The sequence below is a fragment of the Scyliorhinus torazame genome, chromosome 27 (assembly GCF_047496885.1).
Source record: "Scyliorhinus torazame isolate Kashiwa2021f chromosome 27, sScyTor2.1, whole genome shotgun sequence".
NCBI lineage: Eukaryota > Metazoa > Chordata > Chondrichthyes > Carcharhiniformes > Scyliorhinidae > Scyliorhinus > Scyliorhinus torazame.
In genome coordinates, this window is record NC_092733.1 from 15,791,397 (window position 1) to 15,812,423 (window position 21,027).

Consider the following 21,027-nt stretch of genomic DNA (forward strand, 5'->3'; position numbering starts at 1 on the left):
CGTGCCCTTCAATTCCTCCACTGAGGCTCCCTCCACCTCCTGCAGCTCCTGATATATGTCCGACACCTTCCCCTCCCCTACCCAGATGCCAGACACCACCCTGTCCTGGATCCTACGTGGGGGCAGCAGCGGAAATGTCCCCACCTGTTTTCTAAGGAAGTCCCAAACCTGGAGGTACCTGAATGCATTCCCCGGGGGCAGGCCAAACTTCTCCTCCAGCGCCTGCATGCTAGGGAAAGTCCCGTCTATAAACAGGTCCCCCATCCTCCTACTACCTGCCCTGTACCAGCCTTGGTATCCCCCATCCAACCTACCCGGAGCAAATCTGTGGTTATTCCGTATCGGGGTCCACACCGAGGCCCTCTCCTCTCCCCTGTGTCTCCTCCACTGCCCCCAGATCCTCAGTGCCGCCGTCACCACCGGACTAGTGGTGTATCGCGCCGTCGAGAACGGCAGCGGAGCTGTAATAAGTGCCCCTAGACTGGTGCCTCTACACGACGCCGCCTCCAACTGCCCCCACGCCACCCCCCTCCTCCAGGGGCATCATGATAATATTCAGGAGCCTCCTCACATTCGCGTTCAGCTGCCTGCCCTTAACAAACCCCATCTGGTCATCCCCAATCACTCCCGAGACACACTCCTCTATTCTGGTGGCCAGAATTTTTGCCAACAGCTTGGCATCCACGTTCAGGAGCGATATTGGCTTGTAGGACCCACACTGAAGCGGATCCTTCTCCTTCTTCAGGATAAGCGAGATCAATGCCTGCGACATTGTCGGAAGGAGGATCCCTTTCTCCTTTGCCTCATTGAAGGTTCTCATCAGGAGCGGGCTCAACAGCTCCGAGACTTCTTATAAACTTCTGCGGGGAAGCCGTCCGGGCCCGGGGCCTTGCCCGTCTGCATGCCTGCCAGCCCCCTGACTACCTCCTCCAACCCAATCGGGGCCCTCAGTCCCTGCACCCGCTCCGCTTCCACCCTTGGGAACCTCAACCGGTCCATGAACCGCCTCATCCCTTCCCCCTCCCCGGGGGGGTTCCGACTCTTATAACCTTCCGTAGAACTCCCTGAAGACTTCATTGACCCTCTCTGGGCTCAGCACCATGTTGCCTTCCCTATCCCGCACTCCCCCAATCTCTCTGGCCGCCTCCCTCCTGCGCAGCTGGTGCGCCAGCATCCTACTCTCCTTCTCCCCATACTCATGAACTTCCCCCTTCGCTTTCCTCAGCCGCGCCTCCGCCTTCCCCGTGGACAGCAAGTCAAACTCGGCCTGTAATTTCCGGCGCTCGTTCAACAGGCCCCCCCCCCCCCCCCCCCCCCCCTCCCGGGGCCTCCGCGTACCTCCTATCTACCCTGAGTATCTCCCCCACCAGTCTCTCCCTCTCCGCCCTCTCCTCTCTCTCTGGGACCTAATGGAGATTAACTCTCCCCTAATGACCGCCTTCAGAGCCTCCCAAACCACTGCCACCGTCACCTCTCCTGTGTCATTCGCTCCCACATAATTCTCAATGCACCTCCTTATTCGCCCGCACACCTCTTCATCCGCCAGCAGCCCCACATCCAGTCGCCAGAGAGGGCGCTGACCCGGTTCCGCCCCCAGTCGCAGGTCCACCCAGTGCGGGGCATGGTCCGAGACCCCAATGGCCGAGTATTCCACCCCCTCCACCCTCTGGATTAACTCCCTACTCAACACAAAGAAGTCTATTCGTGAATAGACTTTATGGACATGGGAGAAAAAGGAAAACCCCTTTGTCCTTGGCCGCATAAACCTCCAGGGGACTACCCCCCCCCCCTCCCCAAATCTGGCCCATGAACTCCCACAAGGCCCTGGCCGCCGCCGGCCTCTTTCCCGTTCTGGACTTGGAACGATCCAAGCTCGGATCCAAGACCGTATTAATGTCCCCTCCCATTATCAGGTGACTTATCTCCAAGTCCAGGATCCTACCCAACACGTGCCTCATAAAGTCCGCATCGTCCCAGTTCGGGCATATACATTCACTAACACCACCTGGGCCCCCTGCAGCTTGCCACTCACCATTATATACCTTCCCCCCCTTATCAGCCACGATGCTCCCTGCCTCAAACGCCACTCGTTTACTGACCAAAAATAGCCACTCCTCTGGTCTTTGAGTCTAACCCCAAATGAAACACCTGTTCCACCCATCCTTTCCTCAGCCTCATCTGGTCCATGAGCTTTAAGTGCATCTCTTGCAACATGGCCACGTCCGCCTTCAACCCCTTCAAATGCGAGAGCATGTGGGACCTCTTGACCGGCCCATTCAGGCCCCTCCCGTTCCACGTGATCAGCCTGGTCGGGGGGGGTAACCACTCCCCCATCCCGCCGACTAGCCATCTCCCTTTTTTTGGCCAACCGCGTGCCACCGCCTCCCTCCTCCAGCTCTCCCCCCGGCGGCCCCCCTGCCCGACTCTCCATCCATCCCCCTCACCTGGTTCCCCTTCAGTCAGCAAAGCCGCACACCTTTCCCCCCCCCCTGTTGTGCTTCCGTGAGTCAGCTCACCCATGCTGACCCCGGCCACTCCCGCCTCTGTATATCCACCCTTAACTTGTTGCCTCCTTCGGGCCCCCTCCCCCGCAGGGTAGAGGGGCAAGCGCCATCTGGGACCTCCCCGTGCGCCGGACAGCCCATCCCGGACGGTTCCCACCCCCTAGCACCGAACACCTGGAAAACAAGCAAAACAAACCACAAAACCCCCAACCAACCTCGGGCAGACATGCCCATAAACTTATGCTTTACCCGCCGTCTTCCCCTCGGTCCCTCCCTACCCGCACATTTCACCCCCATACAACAGTCCCTTAGTTCAGGTCCAGCGCCTCCTGCCTGATGAACGACCACGCCTCATCTGGGGTATTAAAATAGTGGTGCCTGTCCTGGTATGTTACCCACAGTCTCGCCAGGTGCGGGAGCCCAAACTTCACCCCTTTACTGTGGAGGACCGCCTTCACCCGGTTAAAACCTGCACGCCTCCTCGCCAGCTCAGCTCCCAGGTCCTGGTAAATTTGGATCTTGCCATTCTCACACTTACTGCTCCACTCTTTCTTCGCCCACCGCAGGACTCGCTCCCGGTCTGCCAAGCGCTGAAACCGTATCACCATCGCCCTCGGTGGCTCGTTTACCCTCGGCTTTCTGGCGAGAACCCTGTGCACCCCATCCAGCTCCAAGGGCCGCGGGAAGGCCCCCCGCACCCATCAGCGTCCCCAACATTGTGGCCACGTATGTGCTCGCGTCCGCCCCCTCCGCTCCTTCAGGAAGGCCCAGGATCCGCAGATTGTGGCTCCGAGATCTGCACTCAAGGTCATCCAGCCTCTCCTGCCATCTCTTATGGTGCGCCTCCACTTTCACCGCCAGGCCCAGGATCTCGTCCTCGTTCTCCACTACCTTCCTCCTCACCTCTTTGATCTCCTTCTCCTGCGCCTTCTGGGTCACCACAATTCTCTCCATGGAGGCCAGCATCTCCGTTTTCAGCTCCATGAAGAAGTTTTTAAGGAGCTCCTGCTGTTCTCTGGCCCACTGGGCCCACACCTCCCGATCTTCTCCGGCCGCCATTTTGTCCTCCCGGACCTTCTCGACCTTCTTCCCCGGGTTCGCGCGTCTGCCAGCTCCGCTCCCGGTCCTCTCTCCATGTACTAGCTGGGGGGGGCTCTCCCACGTCTGTTCCCACGTCGGTCCCTCCTGTTAATTGCCGCCGCCGCTCCTTTTAGCGGCCCGAAACACCGATCCCGGCGGGAGCTGCCATTCGTGTGACCTAGCAGGTCATGGCCGCTACCGGAAGTCCTTCTTCATCTTTATTAGTCTAATGCCATCGTCTCCTTATAGCTCAGTTGGTCATCGCAATTCTTCAGCATAGATTGCTCTTTCTTTGTTACCTTCAGTGCTTGGGGTAGGTCAACTGTCCCAGTGGTGATGGGTTTTTAGAAAACACTTACGCACACACTGTCACTGTTAAGTACTCAAAACTCAGAATGGAAAGTTTCACAGTTTAGTTAACAGGTAATCTGTACAACCTCTTATGACATCGAGAAGTTTCAAGTGGCACACTAGGCATTATGAAATTAGCTTTTTCCCCCTTCATGCCCACCAATTTATCAGTTTTGAACCCCTTCTGGTTTATTTTCTCCCTCTTGCACTCCCCAAGTGCCATTTCTATGGGGAACAAAACAATGTGCAGTCAACCTCCTCCTGCGTTTCCAACTTGGCGAGGTGATGGATGACAGCCTAGCTCTCGAGACCTATTTCACCTATTTAGAACCGCCTGACCTCCCAGTATCAAAGCCTGATATTATGGAGCATGGTAAAGACAGCATGAAGCGGTTGGAAGGTTAATGAAGATCATTAATGGCACACGAATATGTATGCCATTATGGAACTGCTGCATGAGCACAGGCTTTCTCCCTAGTCAATATAAGGAGCTGGTACTCTGCAAGTGCACAAGTTGTTGTAGCAGCAGGTGTTTTCTTTTAAGCACTAAAGGAGTCCGGACTAATGAAGGTTTTGCTGATGCTGTTGATAGGCACTCTTCGGACAAAGTCAGTAAGCTGGAGGCGACCGTGGAGGCTTACAAGAGGAAGCTTGAGGACTTGGGGGACTTGCGTAGACAAGTCAGGCTCCTGGAGGAGAGGAACACTGTGTACATGCAAAAGACCTTTGACCTGGAGGAGGAGTTGAAGAAAGCAAACTCCGTACGCAGCCAGCTGGAGGCATACAAGAGGCAGGTAATGTGAAACTGCTGTTATCTCATTAAACCCGGGCCCTCTGGACTGGTTTTGACTTATCCGAATTAATTTCACGAAAGGATCGATTGAACTCTTTTTGGAGGCTACTTTTCCTTTCAATCTGGGGTAAATCCTTTGACCTTTTTTCCATTTCCTCCCCCCTCTTTGCTTCTAAACATAAAGGTTCATGAGCTTCACAACAAGCAGACCGAAGAGTCAATGAAAACCGAGAAGTGGCAGTTTGAGTACAAGCACCTACAGGAGAACCATGAAGCACTGCTGAAAGAGAAAGAGGTAAGCGCAGGACACTGAAATAAACGCAGATACGCACGGCGCGTCGGTCAGCGCGAGAAAGCGGAAGACTCTCGTTTCGAGCGATCAGATCAGTATCTCGAAAAATAGATTTTAACAGAGTGGCGACACCATCGCAGGAGGCCATTTGGCCTATCATGTCTGTGCTAGCTCGTGATGCACAGCAGGTCAGGCAGTATGGTGGAGGGAAGGGATACAGTTAATGTTTCAGGATGATTTTGACCTGAAACTTTAACTCTTTTTCTTCCTCAACAGATGCTGCCTGACCTGCTGCGCATTTCCAGCATGTTCCAACTACTGCAGCATTTATGCTTTTGTAAAATGATCTTGAGAAGAAGTGTTTCTGTGGAAATGGGGCAGGGAGTTCACAGTACATAGGATTTGAAGGACTTTGAGCTGATCATATAATACATTGATGCGATAATCTTTAATGCATCCAGCAATGACTAATATGGTTACTTTCCCCATGATCAGATGGGTACAACACTGGCACAGGGCAAACTGGAAATGAGCCTGTTTTCCTGCTCTTTTAATGTTCCAGGATTTATTATTTTTAAATATTTTTATTCCAGGCCTTTTCATATATACAGACAGAATGAGAGGGGCAGCACGGTAGCACAGTGGTTATCACCATTGCTTCACAGCATCAGGGTCCCATGTTCGATTCGCGGCTTGGGTCACTGTCTGTGCGGAGTCTGTACGTTCTCCCTGTGTCTGCGTGGGTTTCCTCCGGGTGCTCCGGTTTCCTCCCGAAAGATGTGCTTGTTAGGTGAATTGGACATTCTGAATTCTCCCTCTGTGTACCCAAACAGGCGCCGGAGTGTGGCGACTCGGGGATTTTCACAGTAACTTCATTGCAGTGTTAATGTAAGCCTACTTGTGATTATAATATATTATACAATAAAGATTAGAATATATTATGTACCAAACAATTCAATAAACAACACCCCCCCCCCCCCCCCCCCCCCTTGCACCCCGGCTTCCCTGACGTCAACCCCTCGCTCACATCAAACCTCCTGAAAGAAATCAATAAAGAACTTCCGGGGGAGAACCCGACCCCTCAAGGCAAACTTCTCCAGCCTCAGGACGTCCGCCAGGTCGCTCACCCACACCTCCGTTTTCAGTGGCTCTGAGTTCTGCCACCCGAGCAAAATCCACCTTCGGGCTATCAGGGGGGGCAAAGGCCTCTCTCACCCCCTGGACTCCCGGGTGTTCCAACACCACGCATGTCGGCACCTCTGGACTCAGGATCACCTTCACAGCCAGCAGCTCGAACATCACGACCGAGAACCCCTGCCAGAACCCTCTCAATCTTGGACGTGATCCCCCCCCCCCGGTGCACCACCAACATGTATCCTCTACCCCCTCAAAGGACCTACTCATCCTCACCACCGTCATATGAGTCCTATGTACCAGCTTGAACTGGATGAGGTTTAACCTCGCGTTTGACGAGGACGCGTTCACCCTCCATTAGGCCTCTGCCCACCTCTCGGCCCCCACCTCCCACTATCCGCCACCAGGGCTCCCTCCCACTCCATCAACTCTATAGACATCAGACACTTTCCCCCTCCCCGATCTCGTCCCTCGACAGCACCTTGTCTGCCCAGCAGTGGCAGCCCAGGAAAGTACGGCACTTCTCTCCTTCTAAAAGTCCCGAACATGCAGGTACCTAAAGCCATTCTCCCTGGGCAACTCGTACCCTTCCTCCAAGTTCTCCAACTTCGCAAATTTGTCCCCCATAATCAGATCGCCAAAGCGCTCGATCCCTCCCTGCCGCCATCCCAGAAACCCAGTGCAAACCTATGATTAATATAAATCGGCGCCCACACTGAGGCACCCTCCAGCCCCCGATGCTGCAGCCACTGTCCCCACACCCTTTGGACCAACACCACCACTGGGCTTCCGGAGTACCTGGCCAGCGGGAATGGTAAAGGCGCCAACAACAAAGCCCTTAAACACACAGCCCTACATGATGCCGCCTCCATCGTTCCCACACTGACAACTCCTCCACAGCCCATTACCTAACCAGAGCAATATTCGCTGCCCAGTAGTAATTCATCATATTCGGCAACACCAGCACACCTCCCCCAAACCCACGTAGCCCCGAATGGTTGTTCTTGCCATCTCGCACACCTCATGCGCCAGCAACCCCACATCCAGCCTCTACTGTGGGTGCTGGTCGGGGCGCCTTCCCCTGCCAATCAGCCGTATTCCTTTTTGAGCCAGCCCCCACATCGTCTGGCGTATCAAAATAAAGCTCTCGCTTCTGTAAAGTCACCCACAGGCGGGCCAGGTACAATACCTCAAACTTCACTCCCTTTTTAAAGATTGCAGCCTTAATCTGGTTAAACCCGGTCCTCCTCTTCGTCAGCACTGCACCCAGGTCCTGGTACACAGCCTGCCTGCTTGCAGCCTCCTCCTCCTTGCCCTGTGCGCTCGGTCGACCTCCAGAGGCCGATCGAAGGCGCCCCCCCCCCAATCAATTTCTCCAACATCCTTGCCACATACACCGCAGCCTCCGCCTACTTCAGTGCCTTCAGGCATCCCAACAATACTTAGGTTATGCCTTCTGGAGCGATTCTCCAAATCCTCCACCTACTTCCTCAGATTTCTCTGGCTCTCCCACCTCAGCCACCAACGAGGCCAACTGCTCCTCGTGCTCCCCCACCGCCTCCTCCACTTTCTGGATCGGCAGGCCCTGGGACTCTAGCCTCTGCTCCTCTTGCTTGATCCCGGATCTCAGCAATTCCAGGGCCTCTTTCCTCTGCTGCCGAAACCTATCGTTCAGGAACTCCACCAACTGCTCCATCGACCACTTTCTTCCTTGCACCACTCCTTCTGTAATCCATGCATCAGCCACACCACGAACAAAGAACAATACAGCACAGAAACAGGCCATTCGGCCCTCCAAGCCTGCACCGACCATGGTACCTGCCTAAACTAAAACCGTATGCACTCAAGAGTCCGTATCCTTCCATTGTGGACAGAGTGGATAGTCAGAGACTTTTTCCCAGGGTAGAGGGGTCAATTACTAGAGGGCATCGGTTTAAGGTGCGAGGGGCAAGGTTTAGAGGAGATGTACGAGGCAAGTTTTTTTTACACCGAGGGTAGTGGGTGCCTGGAACTCGCTGCCGGAGGAGGTGGTGGAAGCAGGGACGATAGAGACATTTAAGCGGCATCTTGACAAATACATGAATAGGATGGGAATAGAGGGATATCGACCCCGGAAGTGTAGAAGATTTTAGTTTAGATGGGCAGCATGGTCGGCACAGGTTAGAGGGCCGACGGGCCTGTTCCTGTGCTGTACTTTTCTTTATTCTTTGTTCTTTATTCCCACCCTATGTGGGAATGCCCCTTAAATGTCACTATCGTACCTGCTCCCATCCCCTCCCCAGGCAGCGCCTTCCATATATTTACCACCCTCTGTGTAAAAAAAAAAAAAAAAAAAAAAAAAACTTGCCTCACACATCAGTTCTAAACTTTTCCTCGCGCACTTTAAACCTATGTCCCCATGTACTTGACTCTCCTACCCTAGGAAAGAACATCTGACTATCTACTCTGTCCATGCCACTCACAATCTTTATCAGGTCACCTCTCAACCTCCGTCGTTCCAGTGAGAACAGACCGAGTTTATCTAACCCCTCCTCATAGCTAATGCCCTCCATACCAGGCAACATCCTAGTAAACCACTTCTGTACCCTCTCCAAGGCATTCACATCCTTCTGGTAGTGTGGCGACCAGAATTGCACACCATATTCCAACTGAGGCCTAACGAAGGTCCTGTACAGCTGCAACATGACTTGTCAATTTTTCTATTTGATGCCCTGACCGATGAAGGCCAGCATGCCGTATGCCTTCTTGACCACCTTATCCACATGCGTTGCCACTTTAAGTGATCAGTGGACATGCACACCCAGATCTCTTTGCCTGTCAGTACTCGCAAGAGTTCTACCATTTATTGTGTCATTCCGCCATGCATTGGACCTTTCAAAAGTGCATTACCTCACACTTGTCCAGATTAAACTCCATCTGCCATTTCTCTGCCCAAGACTCCAACCAGTTTATATCCTGCTGCATCCTCTAACAATCCTCTTCACTATCCGCAACTCCACCAATTTTTGTGTCGGCTGCGAACTTACTAATCAGACCAGCTACATTTTCTTCCAAATCATTTATATACACCACGAACAACAAAGGCCCCATAACTGATGTCTGTGGAATGCCGCTAGTCACAGCCTTCCATTCAGAAAAGCACCCTTCGACTGCTACCCTCTGTCTTCTGTTCCCAAGCCAGTTCTGTATCCAACTTGCCAGCTCTCCTCTGATTTCATGTGACTTCACCTTTTGTACCAGTCTACCATGAGGTACCTTGTCAAAGGCTCTACTGAAGTCCATGTATACAACATCTACTGCCTTTCCCGTAACAGCCTCCCCGAACAGGCGGCAGAATGTGGCGACTAGGGGCTTTTCGCAGTAACTTCATTTGTAGCCTACTTGTGACAAGCGATTTTCATTCATCTATCTTTTTTGTCACGTCCTCGATCAAATTAGTGAGGCACAACCTCCCCTTCACAAAACCATTCTGTCCATCACTAATAAGTCCATATGTTTCCAATTGTGAGTAAATCCTAACTCTAAGAGTTTTCCAGTAATTTCCCTACCACTGACGTAAGGCTCACCGGCCTATAATTTCCTGGATTATCCCGGCTGCCCTTCTTAAACAAAGGAACAACATTTTTTTAAAAAATATATATTTATTGAAGTTTTTTAGCAAAATTTTTCCCCCTTACAAACAATAACGCCCCCCCCCCCCCCCCCCCCCTACCCCGGTAACAAAATAACACAAAATCGCACTGAGCAAGATATATACATGGCAAAATGGTATACTTACATAGATTTATACACTGGCTCTCGCCCGCACGTGCCAGTTTCCCCCACCCTCCATGTTATCTCCCGCTCATCCATCCCCTCAAACGCTCTCTGCACCCCTGTGCCGTCTCCACTGGCCCCAGATCCTTAACGTTGCCGCCACCACCAGGCTCGTGGTATACTTTGGCGAGAGCGGCAGCGGTGCCGTCACCAACGCCCCCAAGCCCGTTCCCTTACAGGACGCCATCTCCATCCTCTTCCATGCCGCCCCCTCTCCCTCCATAACCCACTTGCGGATCATCGCCACATTTGCTGCCCGGTAGTAGCTCCCTAGGTTTGGCAGCGCCAGCCCTCCTCGGTCCCTACTGCATTCCAGGAACCCTCTCCTTACCCTTGGGGTCTTATTCGCCCACACTAACCCCATAATACTCCCACCTACTCTCTTGAAAAAGCCCTTGGTGATCACGATGGGAAGGCACTGAAACACAAACAAAAACCTCGGAAGGAACAAAGGAACAACGTTGGCTACTCTCCAGTCCTCTGGAACTTCATCTGTAGCCAATGAGGATACAAAGATTACTGTCAAGGCCCCAGCAATTTCTTCCCTTGCCTCCCTCAGTATTCTGGGGTAGATCCCATCAGGCCCTGGGGACTTATCTACTTTAATGCCTTTTAAGACGGCCAACACCTCAAAGAACAAAGAAATGTTATTAATATTGGCATGACTCAGAATACCTACACACTCTGCCCTATACTCCTCATCCACCAAGTCCTTGGGCGCGATTCTCCGCTACCGCGCTGGTTTGGAGAATCGCCTGGCGGCCATTTTTCCCCGCGACACCGGTCCGACGCACTCCCGCGATGCACCCAAGTGGCGGGAACGGCCCCGTCGAGTTCTGCGTGGCGCAGGCCGGAGAATCGCCCGGGACACCCAAAATGGCGATTCTCCGCTACACCCGCTATTCTCCTGCCCGGATGGGCTGAGTGGCCTGCCCAAAAAGACGGCTTCCTGCCGGCGCCATCCATACCTGGTCGCTGTCGGCGGGAACAGCGCGGGAACGCTGGGGGGGGGGGGGGGGGGGGAGGGGGGTACTTTCACCGGGGTTGCACTCAAAAGGGGTTTGGCCCGCGATAGGTGCCCACCGATCGGCAGGCCGGTCTCTCTGAAGGAGGACCTCCTTTCCTCCGCGCCCCGCAAGATCCATCCGACATCCTCTTGCGGGGCGGCCTCGGGGAGGACGGCAACCACGCATGCGCGGGTGACGCCAGTTAGGCGGCGGATGACGCGGCGCCGCTTTTATGTGGCGCCAATGCCCGGCGCGCGCTGACTACGCTGCTTTAGCGAATCTCTTTCTCCACACACACACACACACACACCCCCCCCCCCCCCCCCCCCCAGGTTTCTCACGGCCCCAATCCTAGCCCATTTTCGGGCCCTGAATCTGTCGAGATCGGGGCCGTTTCGCGCCGTCGTGAACCTCGACGGCGTGGGCACTTAATCGCGGGAGCGGAGAATCGGGCCCCTTCTCTTTGATAAATACTGAGGCAAAGTATTCATTTAATATCTCTCCCCATTTCCTCTGGTTCCATACATAGATTCCCTCCAATATTCTTGAATGGATCAACCCTTTCTCTGGCTACCCTCTTGCTCTTTACGTATGAAGGTGTAACACCTTCAACAGGCACTCCTGCACCTTTTGCCCTCAAATACTTTGCCCTTTGGCTGGGGACAAGACCCAAAGATATCTGTCTTGAGCGGGTGCGACTGCTCGCTCCATGGCCACCACTGGAAGACCTTCAAGGATTTATTTTTACACCACTGGCTTATTTGCCGGTTTGAGTTTGGAATGACAGCAGTTCAGCAAGGTCTGCTCTCGTTGTCAGTGTTTCGGTTTCATCCTCCGATTCAGGAGAGGACTGAGCAAAGGTCGGTGGAACTACTTTATTTGGGAGGACCCAGCCAGAAGCACTGCCTGAAAGAGGAGCAGGGAATTTTAGAAGCCGCCTTTTCAAGGCAAAGAAATTTGTTAGCCGAACTGCCTTCTTGCCGTACCGTGGAATAGACGGAGAGTGGCTGCAACCATGGAATGAAGGACACCGTAGAAAGTCCCTGCTGTAATGCAATGCAGTGTTCCACATTTCAAACTGTTAAATTACACACTTGATTGTAACCACAAAACACCTCCTGATTTCATGCAGTTAAATGTTTTTTTTTTCAGAGGCTAATAGGAGAGAGAGATGCCCTCCGGGAGACCAATGAAGAGCTGAGATGTGCGCAAGTACAGCAGAAGTTCCTGAGCAAAGCAGGTAAAGCTGCTGCGGGCCTGTGGTAGTCGAGTGGTTCTGTTGGCGGGACTGCTAATCCAGAGGCCCAGACCAGTGATCATGAGAGATGAGTTCAAATCCCATCCTGGCTGCTGGAGAATTTAAATTCTATTAAATTAACCTGGAATTATAAAAAGCTAGCAGCAGTAATAGTGAACACGTAACTGCTGGATTGTCAAAAGAACCCATCTGGTTCAGTTGTGTCCTTTTAGAGGAGGGATTCTGTCGTTACCGGGCCACCCATATCTGGGTCCATACCTACAGCAATGTGGGTGGCTCTTAATTACCCTCAAAAATGGCCTAGCAGCTACTCCATTGTGTTGAGGAAGGAGGCTCACCACCTTCTAGGAAAATCAGGCACTGGCAATAAATACTGGCCTTATCGGCATCTTCTCCATACACACGTATAGACGCATACACACAAGCGCATATGCACCCATGCACATATGCGCACACATGCACAGATGCATATGTATGCACACCCATGTACAAGCACATGCACGCATACTCATGCGCACGCATGTCTGACACCCCAAATATGGTCACGAGGGGACTGGGTTCCAAATCCATGTGTAAAATCTCCAACATGGTGTTGAAGATGGAGACACCAAAATCTCACCAGATTGGGTCACGCCCAGAACATATGAACATGGTTTGCCGGGCCCCTCCCACTGTGCTCGCACTTCTCTTCCACCTCCTCAAACAACCAACTCAACCTAGCCCTAGTTAAGTGTGCCCGGTGTACCACCTTCAACTGTATCAGCCCCAGTCTCGCGCACAAGGAAGTGGCGCTCACCCTACACAAGACCTCACACCATACCCCCCTCCTCTAATGCCACCCCCAACTCCTCCACCTACTTGGCCTTAATCCCCTCCAGGGGCGCAGCATCCTCCATCGTTATCCTCCCGTAGATTCCGGAGGAACGTCCCTCTTCCATCCCCGCGAGCGTCAAAACCCTTTCCAGCCGTGAGGATGGCGGCACGACCGGAAATGACAGGAAAACCTTCCTTACAAAGTCCCTCGCCTGCAGATATCTAAAGCTTTCCGCCTGCGAAAACCCGAATTTCTCTGACAGCTCCTCCAGGCTCGCGAACCGCGCCTCCAAGTCCCTGATGCCATCCACCCAGCCCCGAAACCTGGCATCCTATCTTGCCGGCTCAAACATATGATTATCACAAACCGACGCCCGCTTCAAAGTCCTACCTAATTTAAAATGCTGCCAAAAGTGACGCCAGATTTTCAACTTCGCAGCTACCACCGGATTATCTGAATACTTCCCTGGAGAGAACGGCAGTCACCAGCGCCTGCAGCCCCATGCCCTTGCATAAGCCTGACTCCATCCTCACCCACGCTGCCTCCTGATCCCTACACCAACCCAATACTTTCTCCGCGTTCGCCGCCCAGTAGTAATGGAGCAAGCTCCGGCAGCGCCAACCCCCCTGACTTGGCAGGACTGTTCGACGAGCCTTAGCATCTTGACCCGCCCAAACAAAGGACAAAATCAGCCTCTCCACCCCCCCCCCCCCCCCCCCCCCAAAAAACACCCTTGGTTTAAAAAAAAAAAGCAAACATTGGAATAGGAACAGACATTACGGCCTGCCAAGGACAGAGGGAGGCTATCCCACCTGTAGGTCTGCCTGAACCTTACCCACCAGGCCCGTAAAGATCTGCCAGCCTCTTTGAATCACCAAAAGCTGTGTACTGCAGCAGTACGGTAATCTGCATTTTAACATCACTGATGATGCTCCAGCCTACTAATGTGGGGGAGGAATGTCTGTAGCTAATCATGTTATATACATGCAGTGTATATAACCTCGTTGGGTTTGTGTTTTGTGCTCAGATACAGCATTCGATGAAGATTTGTCAGTGGGGAACCTTGCAGCCGAGATGGTTCCTGCGGAGCTCCAGTAAGTCTCTTTTTGACTGGAGGGTGGGGAGACGGTAGCATAGCAATAATTTCCCGGGACGAGTAATCCAGAGGCCCGGCTAATGCTGTGAGGACACGGGTTCAAATCCCACCACGGCGGCTGGTGGAATTTAAATTTGGTTAATAATTCTGGAATAGAAAATTGTCGTAAAAGCTTATCCGGTTCAGCAGTCCTTTAGGGAAGGAAATTGGTCGTCCTTACCTAGTCTAGCCGACATGTGACTTCCAGCCCACACCAAAGTAGTTGACACTTGACTGCCCTGTGTGCAACAAGTGCTGGCCTTGCCAGCGACCCCCACATCCTATGAAAGGATAAAGGAAATAAAACATTTCCACCCGCAATCCCTCTTGCCCTTACCCAGTTTCTCTCGACAGTGTTCACGTTTGTACTAGTTTATATTTATTAGTTGCTGCCTTTGTCACTGCGCAGATTCCATCAGTGATGGAACCCCCCCCCCGTGATGGTGACCTGCAAATGCTGCAGGTCACCTCCCACCAATGTTCCCGCTGTGCAGTACATGGAGCACAGTTGCTTGACAGCTCCAGGGTCCCAGGTTCGATTCCCGGCTTGGGTCACTGCCTGTGCGGAGTCTGCACGTTCTCCCCGTGTCTGCGTGGGTTCCCGCCGGGTGCTCTGGTTTCCTCCCACAGTCCAAAGATGTGCAGGTTAGGTGGATTGGCCATGATAAATTGCCCCTTAGTGTCCAAAGAAATAAATAAAGGTTAGGCGAGGTTACTTGCTCACAGGGATAGGGCGGAGGCGTGGGCTATCTAAGCGATAGTGAGCGCTTTTCAAGGGCCGATGGAGACTCGATGGGCCAAATGGCCTCCTTCTGCACTGTAAATTCCATGACTTTGTGCATGGCGACCCAACAACCCAAAAGACAGCTTGCAGGCCTTGGAACTTAAAGGCACTGTGCACTGAAAAACCAAAGAGCACTACAAAAATGACAAGTCATTGCCTCACAAGAGGTTATCTCTGCATGTGGTTAGGCTCAAACTTAAACAAAATATTTAGCACTCATTTTTCCTCCCCCCACCGAGGATTCCTGCCCCCTCTGGTTACTGCAGGTGGATCGCAATAAGCTGTAGTTTAATCAAATACCTTGAGACAGACACTTGTCATTACACACAGTCGCATAGCTCTAAGGCACTGAAGGGCAACAATATCTGCGGCAGCGTGCTCCATGAAAAGTGAGTGCCTTTGATGTGAGTTTTCAATTGAATTGTACCATGCCCGAAATGCACTGCAACAACTCGCCGAGGCTCCTTCGACAAGTACAACCTCTCCCAACCGGAAAGGCAAGGGCAGCAGATGCATGGGAACGCCATCGCCTACAAGCTCCCCTCCAAAACACGCACCATTCCGGCTTGGAAATATATCCCCGTTCCTTCACTGGGTTAAAACGCTGGAACTCCCTCCCTCGCGGTACTGTGAATGTCCCCACACCTCGTAGACTACAACGGTTCAAGAAGACAGCTCACCACCACCACCTCACGGGCCGTTAGGAATGGGCAACAAAGGCTGGCCAGGTTAGCCTTGCCCACAGCCCATGAACAAATCTAACCACAAAAAAAATTAATGCAATGCAATGATTTTTCACTTGAATGCAAAATTAGGTTTTTAACATTTTGAAGTTGAAGAAATACAAATCTATTTTCAGATCATGACTGAAGGCAAAATAGCGATGTGATATATTTTGTGTGAAACTGGGAAATGTAGTTTCTATTTCTACCACTAGAGGATATTAGAAAGCTGTACAAGTGATCCAGCAGTTAACATTAGCTAGTGTAGATTGCTACGGGTTTCAAAACCTATCAAAGTTTGGGCACTGCTCTGCATGCGTGTCTTAGCTTTCCCTTCCTTCTCCTCTCTCCGTATGCTCCAGCTGTCTTTAGAAAGACCCTATATTGCAAGTAGTAACGCATCAAAAATATTTTGGGAGAACCTTGTGTTGCTGTTGGAGGTGGGCGGAGCTTCTTCCGCTTGGCCTGGCTGGTGTTGACATCACAACTGATTTAGCTCAAACAGATTTATCTCTACAGTTTGTGGGGGTTCTGCGCGCTGGATGGCTGCCACACTTATCTAAGCGATAGTGAGTATGCTGGGACTGCTAGCCTAGGCCGATGAATCATTCAGCTCTTTAGGGGATGGGAGGCCTTGACAAGGTGCTGTACAAATGCAATTCCTTTATTGTGCGACTGGATCAGAAATTTTCAGGCCTTGGCAAGGGAGCAGGGACAGACCTTTCAAAGAGCTGACCGAGATGGGCTGGAGGACCACCTCCTTCATTATTATCTGAAAGGGAGAGGAGAATGTGCAACGAGACCTGGGTGTCCTCCCGTAACAGCCTCCCCGAACAGGCGCCGGAATGTGGCGACTAGGGGCTTTTCACAGTAACTTCATTTGAAGCCTACTTGTGACAATAAGCGAATTTCCTACACCAGTCCCTGAAAGTAAGCATGCAGGTGCAGCAGGCAGTAAAGAAGACAAATAGTACGTTGGCCTTCGTAGTGAGAGGATTCGAAGACAGGAACAGGGGTGTCTTGCTGCAGTTATACAGGGCCTTGGTGAGACCACACCTGGAATATTGTGTGCAGTTTTGGTCTCCTTATCATTGGAGGGCACGCAGAAAAGGTTTACCAGACTTGTACCTGGGACTGCCGTATGAGGAGAGATTGAGCCGGTTAGGAATGTACCCGCTGGAATTTCAAAGAGGGGGGGGGGGGGTGGGGACACTAAAGAACTGTATGAAATTCGAACCCGACTGGGCAGGATAGATGCGGGAAGCATGTTCCCGGTGGTGGGGGAGTCGAGAGCCAGGGGTCACGGTCGAAGGTTACGGGGTGACTGAGATGAGGAAAAATGTCTTCACCCAGAGAGTGGTGAGCCTGTGGAATTCTCTACCACCACCGAAAGCAGTTGAGGACAATACATTGTATGTTTTCTGAAGGAGTTTGGTATAGCTCTTGGGGATAAAGGGATCAAAGGATATTGGGGGAAAACGGTTGAATGATCAGCCATGATCATATTGAATGGCGGAGCAGGCTCGAAGAGCTGAATGGCCTACCACTGCTTCTAATTTCTGTGTTTCACTGTGTGAGTCTATGACTGTATTCATTGGAAGTAGATATCATGAAGGGTGCCATATAAATACACGGTCCTTCTTTCTAAAGAGCTCAAACTGCTGGTGTCTTCCTTTAAAAAGAAGTACCATATAAAGCTTGGTACTTGGGGACCACTTTAGCTCAGTTGACTGGACAGCTGGTTTGTGATGCGGAGTGAGTGGGTTCAATTCCCGTACCGACCGAGGTGATTCATGAAGGGCCCCGCTTTCTCAACTTTGCCCCTCAAGAGACCTTGAGGTTAAATCCCCACCACCAGTCAGCTCTCCCCCTCAAAGGGGAAGGTAGCCTATGGGTATCTGGGACTATGGCGACTTCACTTTTACTTTTGGTACTTAGCTTGGTGGCACTGACTTGTAGCCTGTAATGCTTTCAGGGAGAAGATCATCCAGCTGCAGCGCGAGAACAAGATGCTGCGTGTACAACAAGAGGAGACGAGCAACAATCAGTTAACAGAGTTCCAGAGTGTGCTGGATGATGCCAACAGGAGCAAACACAAACTGGAGAATGAAAACAGGTGAGCAACAAGCTGGCAAGGTGCTCCTGCCTGAGGGGCTGGGCGGAGGGGGTTACACCCGATAAGACGGTCGGTACCAGTGCTATATAATATATATGTGATATATCCATACATAACATATATGTGCCATATGGAAAGTCACTGCGATCCAGATTTGACGAGTGGTTTTACCACATAGCACATTCGTTATTACTCGCAAAGTGCTTTTTTTGGAGAGGCAGCTGGAAGAAAAGAGAATAGAAGAAAGGGGTGAATATTGATGGTGAACCGTTTGACATTGTTCTGTCAAAGCTCGTAGTGCTAGGGTATAGTGTTACATATACCTTCCCAGTTTCAGAGGCTTGAGAATCTAAATTAAGTGCCATAATGTGATCCGTCAGCCCGAGGTATGCCGCCCCAGAAGCTCAGACAGCTCTCAATTTAGTGAGATTGGAGGTTTAGAATTGACTCTCACTGCATTGAAGGATACATCCCAAATCAGATGCACAAGATTTGTTGGCATTACATGTTGATGTAAAGGCTGTGAGGCACCTGAGATTCTCATATATATGCAGATAGAAGTCAGCGGCACAGCTAACCTACACTCTCTTATTTCAGGGTTTTAACAGCTCTCAGACACTAAGCAAAAGCTGAAATATTGAGGACAGGTTGCATAAACTACACCTAGCACTGCTGAATCTGAACTCCATCAATATCCTAAGGTTTAACATTTTTTTTTTAAATTTAGTGCCCAATTCTTTTTTTCCTATTAAGTGCCAATTTAGCATGGCCAGGGGGTGGCACGTGGCACAGTGGTTAGCACTGCCGCCTACAGCGCTGAGGACCCGGGTTCGAATCTCGGCCCTGGGTCACTAACCGTATGGAGTTTGCACATTCATAGAATTTACAGTGCAGAAGGAGGCCATTCGGCCCATCGAGTCTGCACCGGCTCTTGGAAAGAGCACCCTACCCAAGGTCAACACCTCCGCCCTATAACCCAGTAACCCCACCCAACACTAAGGGCAATTTTGGACACTATGGGCAATTTAGCATGGCCAATCCACCTAACCTGCACATCTTTGGACTGTGGGAGGAAACCGGAGCACCCGGAGGAAACCCACGCACACACGGGGAGGATGTGCAGACTCCGCAGACCGTGACCCAAGCCGGGAATCGAACCTGGGACCCTGGAGCTGTGAAGCAATTGTGCTATCCACAATGCTACCGTGCTGCCCACAATGCTACCGTGCTGCCCTTTGTCCCGTATTTGCGTGGGTTTCACCCCTACGACCCAAAGATGTGTAGGCTAGGTGGATTGGCTACTCTAAATTGCCCCTTTTTTGGAAAAAAAAAGTAATTTTGGTACTTTATTTTAAAAGATTTATTAATTTTTTTTTTAAATTTAGCGTGGCCAATCCACCTACCTGCACATTTTTGGGTTGTGGGGAAGAATGTGCAAGCTCCACACGGACGGTGACCCAGAGCTGGGATAGAACCTGGGACCTCAGCGCCGTGAGGCAGCAGTGCTAACTACTGCGCCACCATGCTGCCCTACCTGGGGTATAACATTGACTGGAAGCTTAACTGGGCCAGCTACATAAATGGTGTTGCTGCAAGAGCAGGTCAGAGACCGGGAATTATGCAGCACGTAACTCGTCTCCAGACTCCCCAGAACATGTCCGCCATCTCCAAGGCACAGGTTTGGAGTGTGATGGAATGCTCTCCACTTGCAGCTCCAACAACACAAGAAGCTCAACACCATCCAGGACAAAGCAGTTCACTTGTTTGAAACCCCATCCACCACCATCAAAGTAACTCCATCGACCTCTGGCACATAGTAACAACAATGCGTACCATCTACAAGATGCACTGCAGCAACTCGCCAAGGCTCTTTTGATTGCACTTTGCAAACCTGCGACCTCTGCCTGTAAGGACAAGAGTATCAGATGCATGGCAACAACACCACCTGCAAGTTAACCCCCCCAATCCATACACCAACCTGACTTGGAAATACATCACCGTTTCTTCACTGCTGCTGAGTCAAAATCCTGGAATTCCCTCCCTAACAGGGTGTACCTACACCACATGGACTGCAGCGGTTCAAGAAGGCAGCTCACCACCACCTTCTCAAGGGATGGGCAACAAATGCTGGCCTAACCAGCGACGCCCACATCCCGTAAACACCTTTTTTTTTTCATTGTAATGAGTGCTGAAGATTAAGGGATGATCTATTTGTGGTTGGGAATCGGGAAGATGGAGAAACTGTTTTCCTCTGATAGATAGGAAGTCTGGCACAAGGAGAGTAATAAAATTCGAGTTGGGCTGTTCAGGAGCAATGTGAGAAGCACTTTTGTACCCTAAAAAGCTGTTGAGGCTTTAAGTGAAAATTTAAAATCTAAGATTGTTTGTTGAGTGAAGATGTTGAGGAATAGGGAACCAAGACCGATAAATGAAAGTGGGACAATGGCAAAGAAGCCTTACCGGTTTATTGCCTTTGTCTTGTTCCTGTGCTACGAAGTAAAACTCGTTCCTACAGGTCACTGTGATCTTTTTGTTTTTAGTCCCATGATCTTTCTCCGAAGCAGGAGTTACCACATGAACATTTTTGCGAAGTTTAACGTTAATGAATGCAATTTTTAACCCTGCTCGCCAATGTCTCTAGGTTGAATCGGCAGCAGATCACTGAGTTACGCCTGCAAGTGGAACAACTCCAAAGGGCCCTACAGGAGCAGGGAAGCAAGGCTGAAGATGTGAGTACGAGTGGTGGGTAATTGTCTGGCCTGGTCTTCTGGAAAGAGCGTAGTGGCCTTTTAGCAAGAAAGTAAAATATATTTGGTGTTTTGAAATGCTGGAGGGAAATAAGCCGATTCAAGTGACGTGTTAAATTCCTTGATGTACCACCCCCCGCCTTCCTCTATGTATGCCTGTCTTGCTGTTGCTTGCTCCATAACCCACGCCCACCCACCCATGTTTGTGTCACATCCTAAGTGAAGTTTAGCCTGATGGAAGTTCAAGGGCCCAGATCCATAACACTAATTTTGCCTGTGGAGCTAGATGCGATTTGAAATGCCGCGCAGATGATGAAAGCAGTCCGTTTTGCCCTCCCTGTGATTGATTGTAGCTGAGGAATATTGTTGGAGTAGCTTGCTGGTGATGTTTCTACAAACGCAAACAAGAATATTGCATATTATATTGTTATCCTCGTCCATTCTACAGGCATTTAAAGAAAGATCAGGTGTGGC

At 51.3% G+C, this 21,027-nt stretch overlaps 1 protein-coding gene across 4 annotated transcripts in view; it reads left to right on the top strand.

Annotated features, from left to right (window-relative positions):
* Nucleotides 1–21,027, top strand: part of hook2 (hook microtubule-tethering protein 2) — a 75,360-nt gene that overhangs the window by 41,576 nt on the left and 12,757 nt on the right. For all 4 annotated transcript variants that reach the window (XM_072490997.1, XM_072490996.1, XM_072490999.1 and 1 more), the window contains 6 exons: nt 4,528–4,729; nt 4,913–5,023; nt 12,130–12,217; nt 14,077–14,143; nt 17,666–17,806; nt 20,448–20,535. In XM_072490997.1, coding sequence (XP_072347098.1) covers nt 4,528–4,729; nt 4,913–5,023; nt 12,130–12,217; nt 14,077–14,143; nt 17,666–17,806; nt 20,448–20,535 — 697 coding nt within the window. The remainder of the gene's footprint in view (nt 1–4,527; nt 4,730–4,912; nt 5,024–12,129; nt 12,218–14,076; nt 14,144–17,665; nt 17,807–20,447; nt 20,536–21,027) is intronic.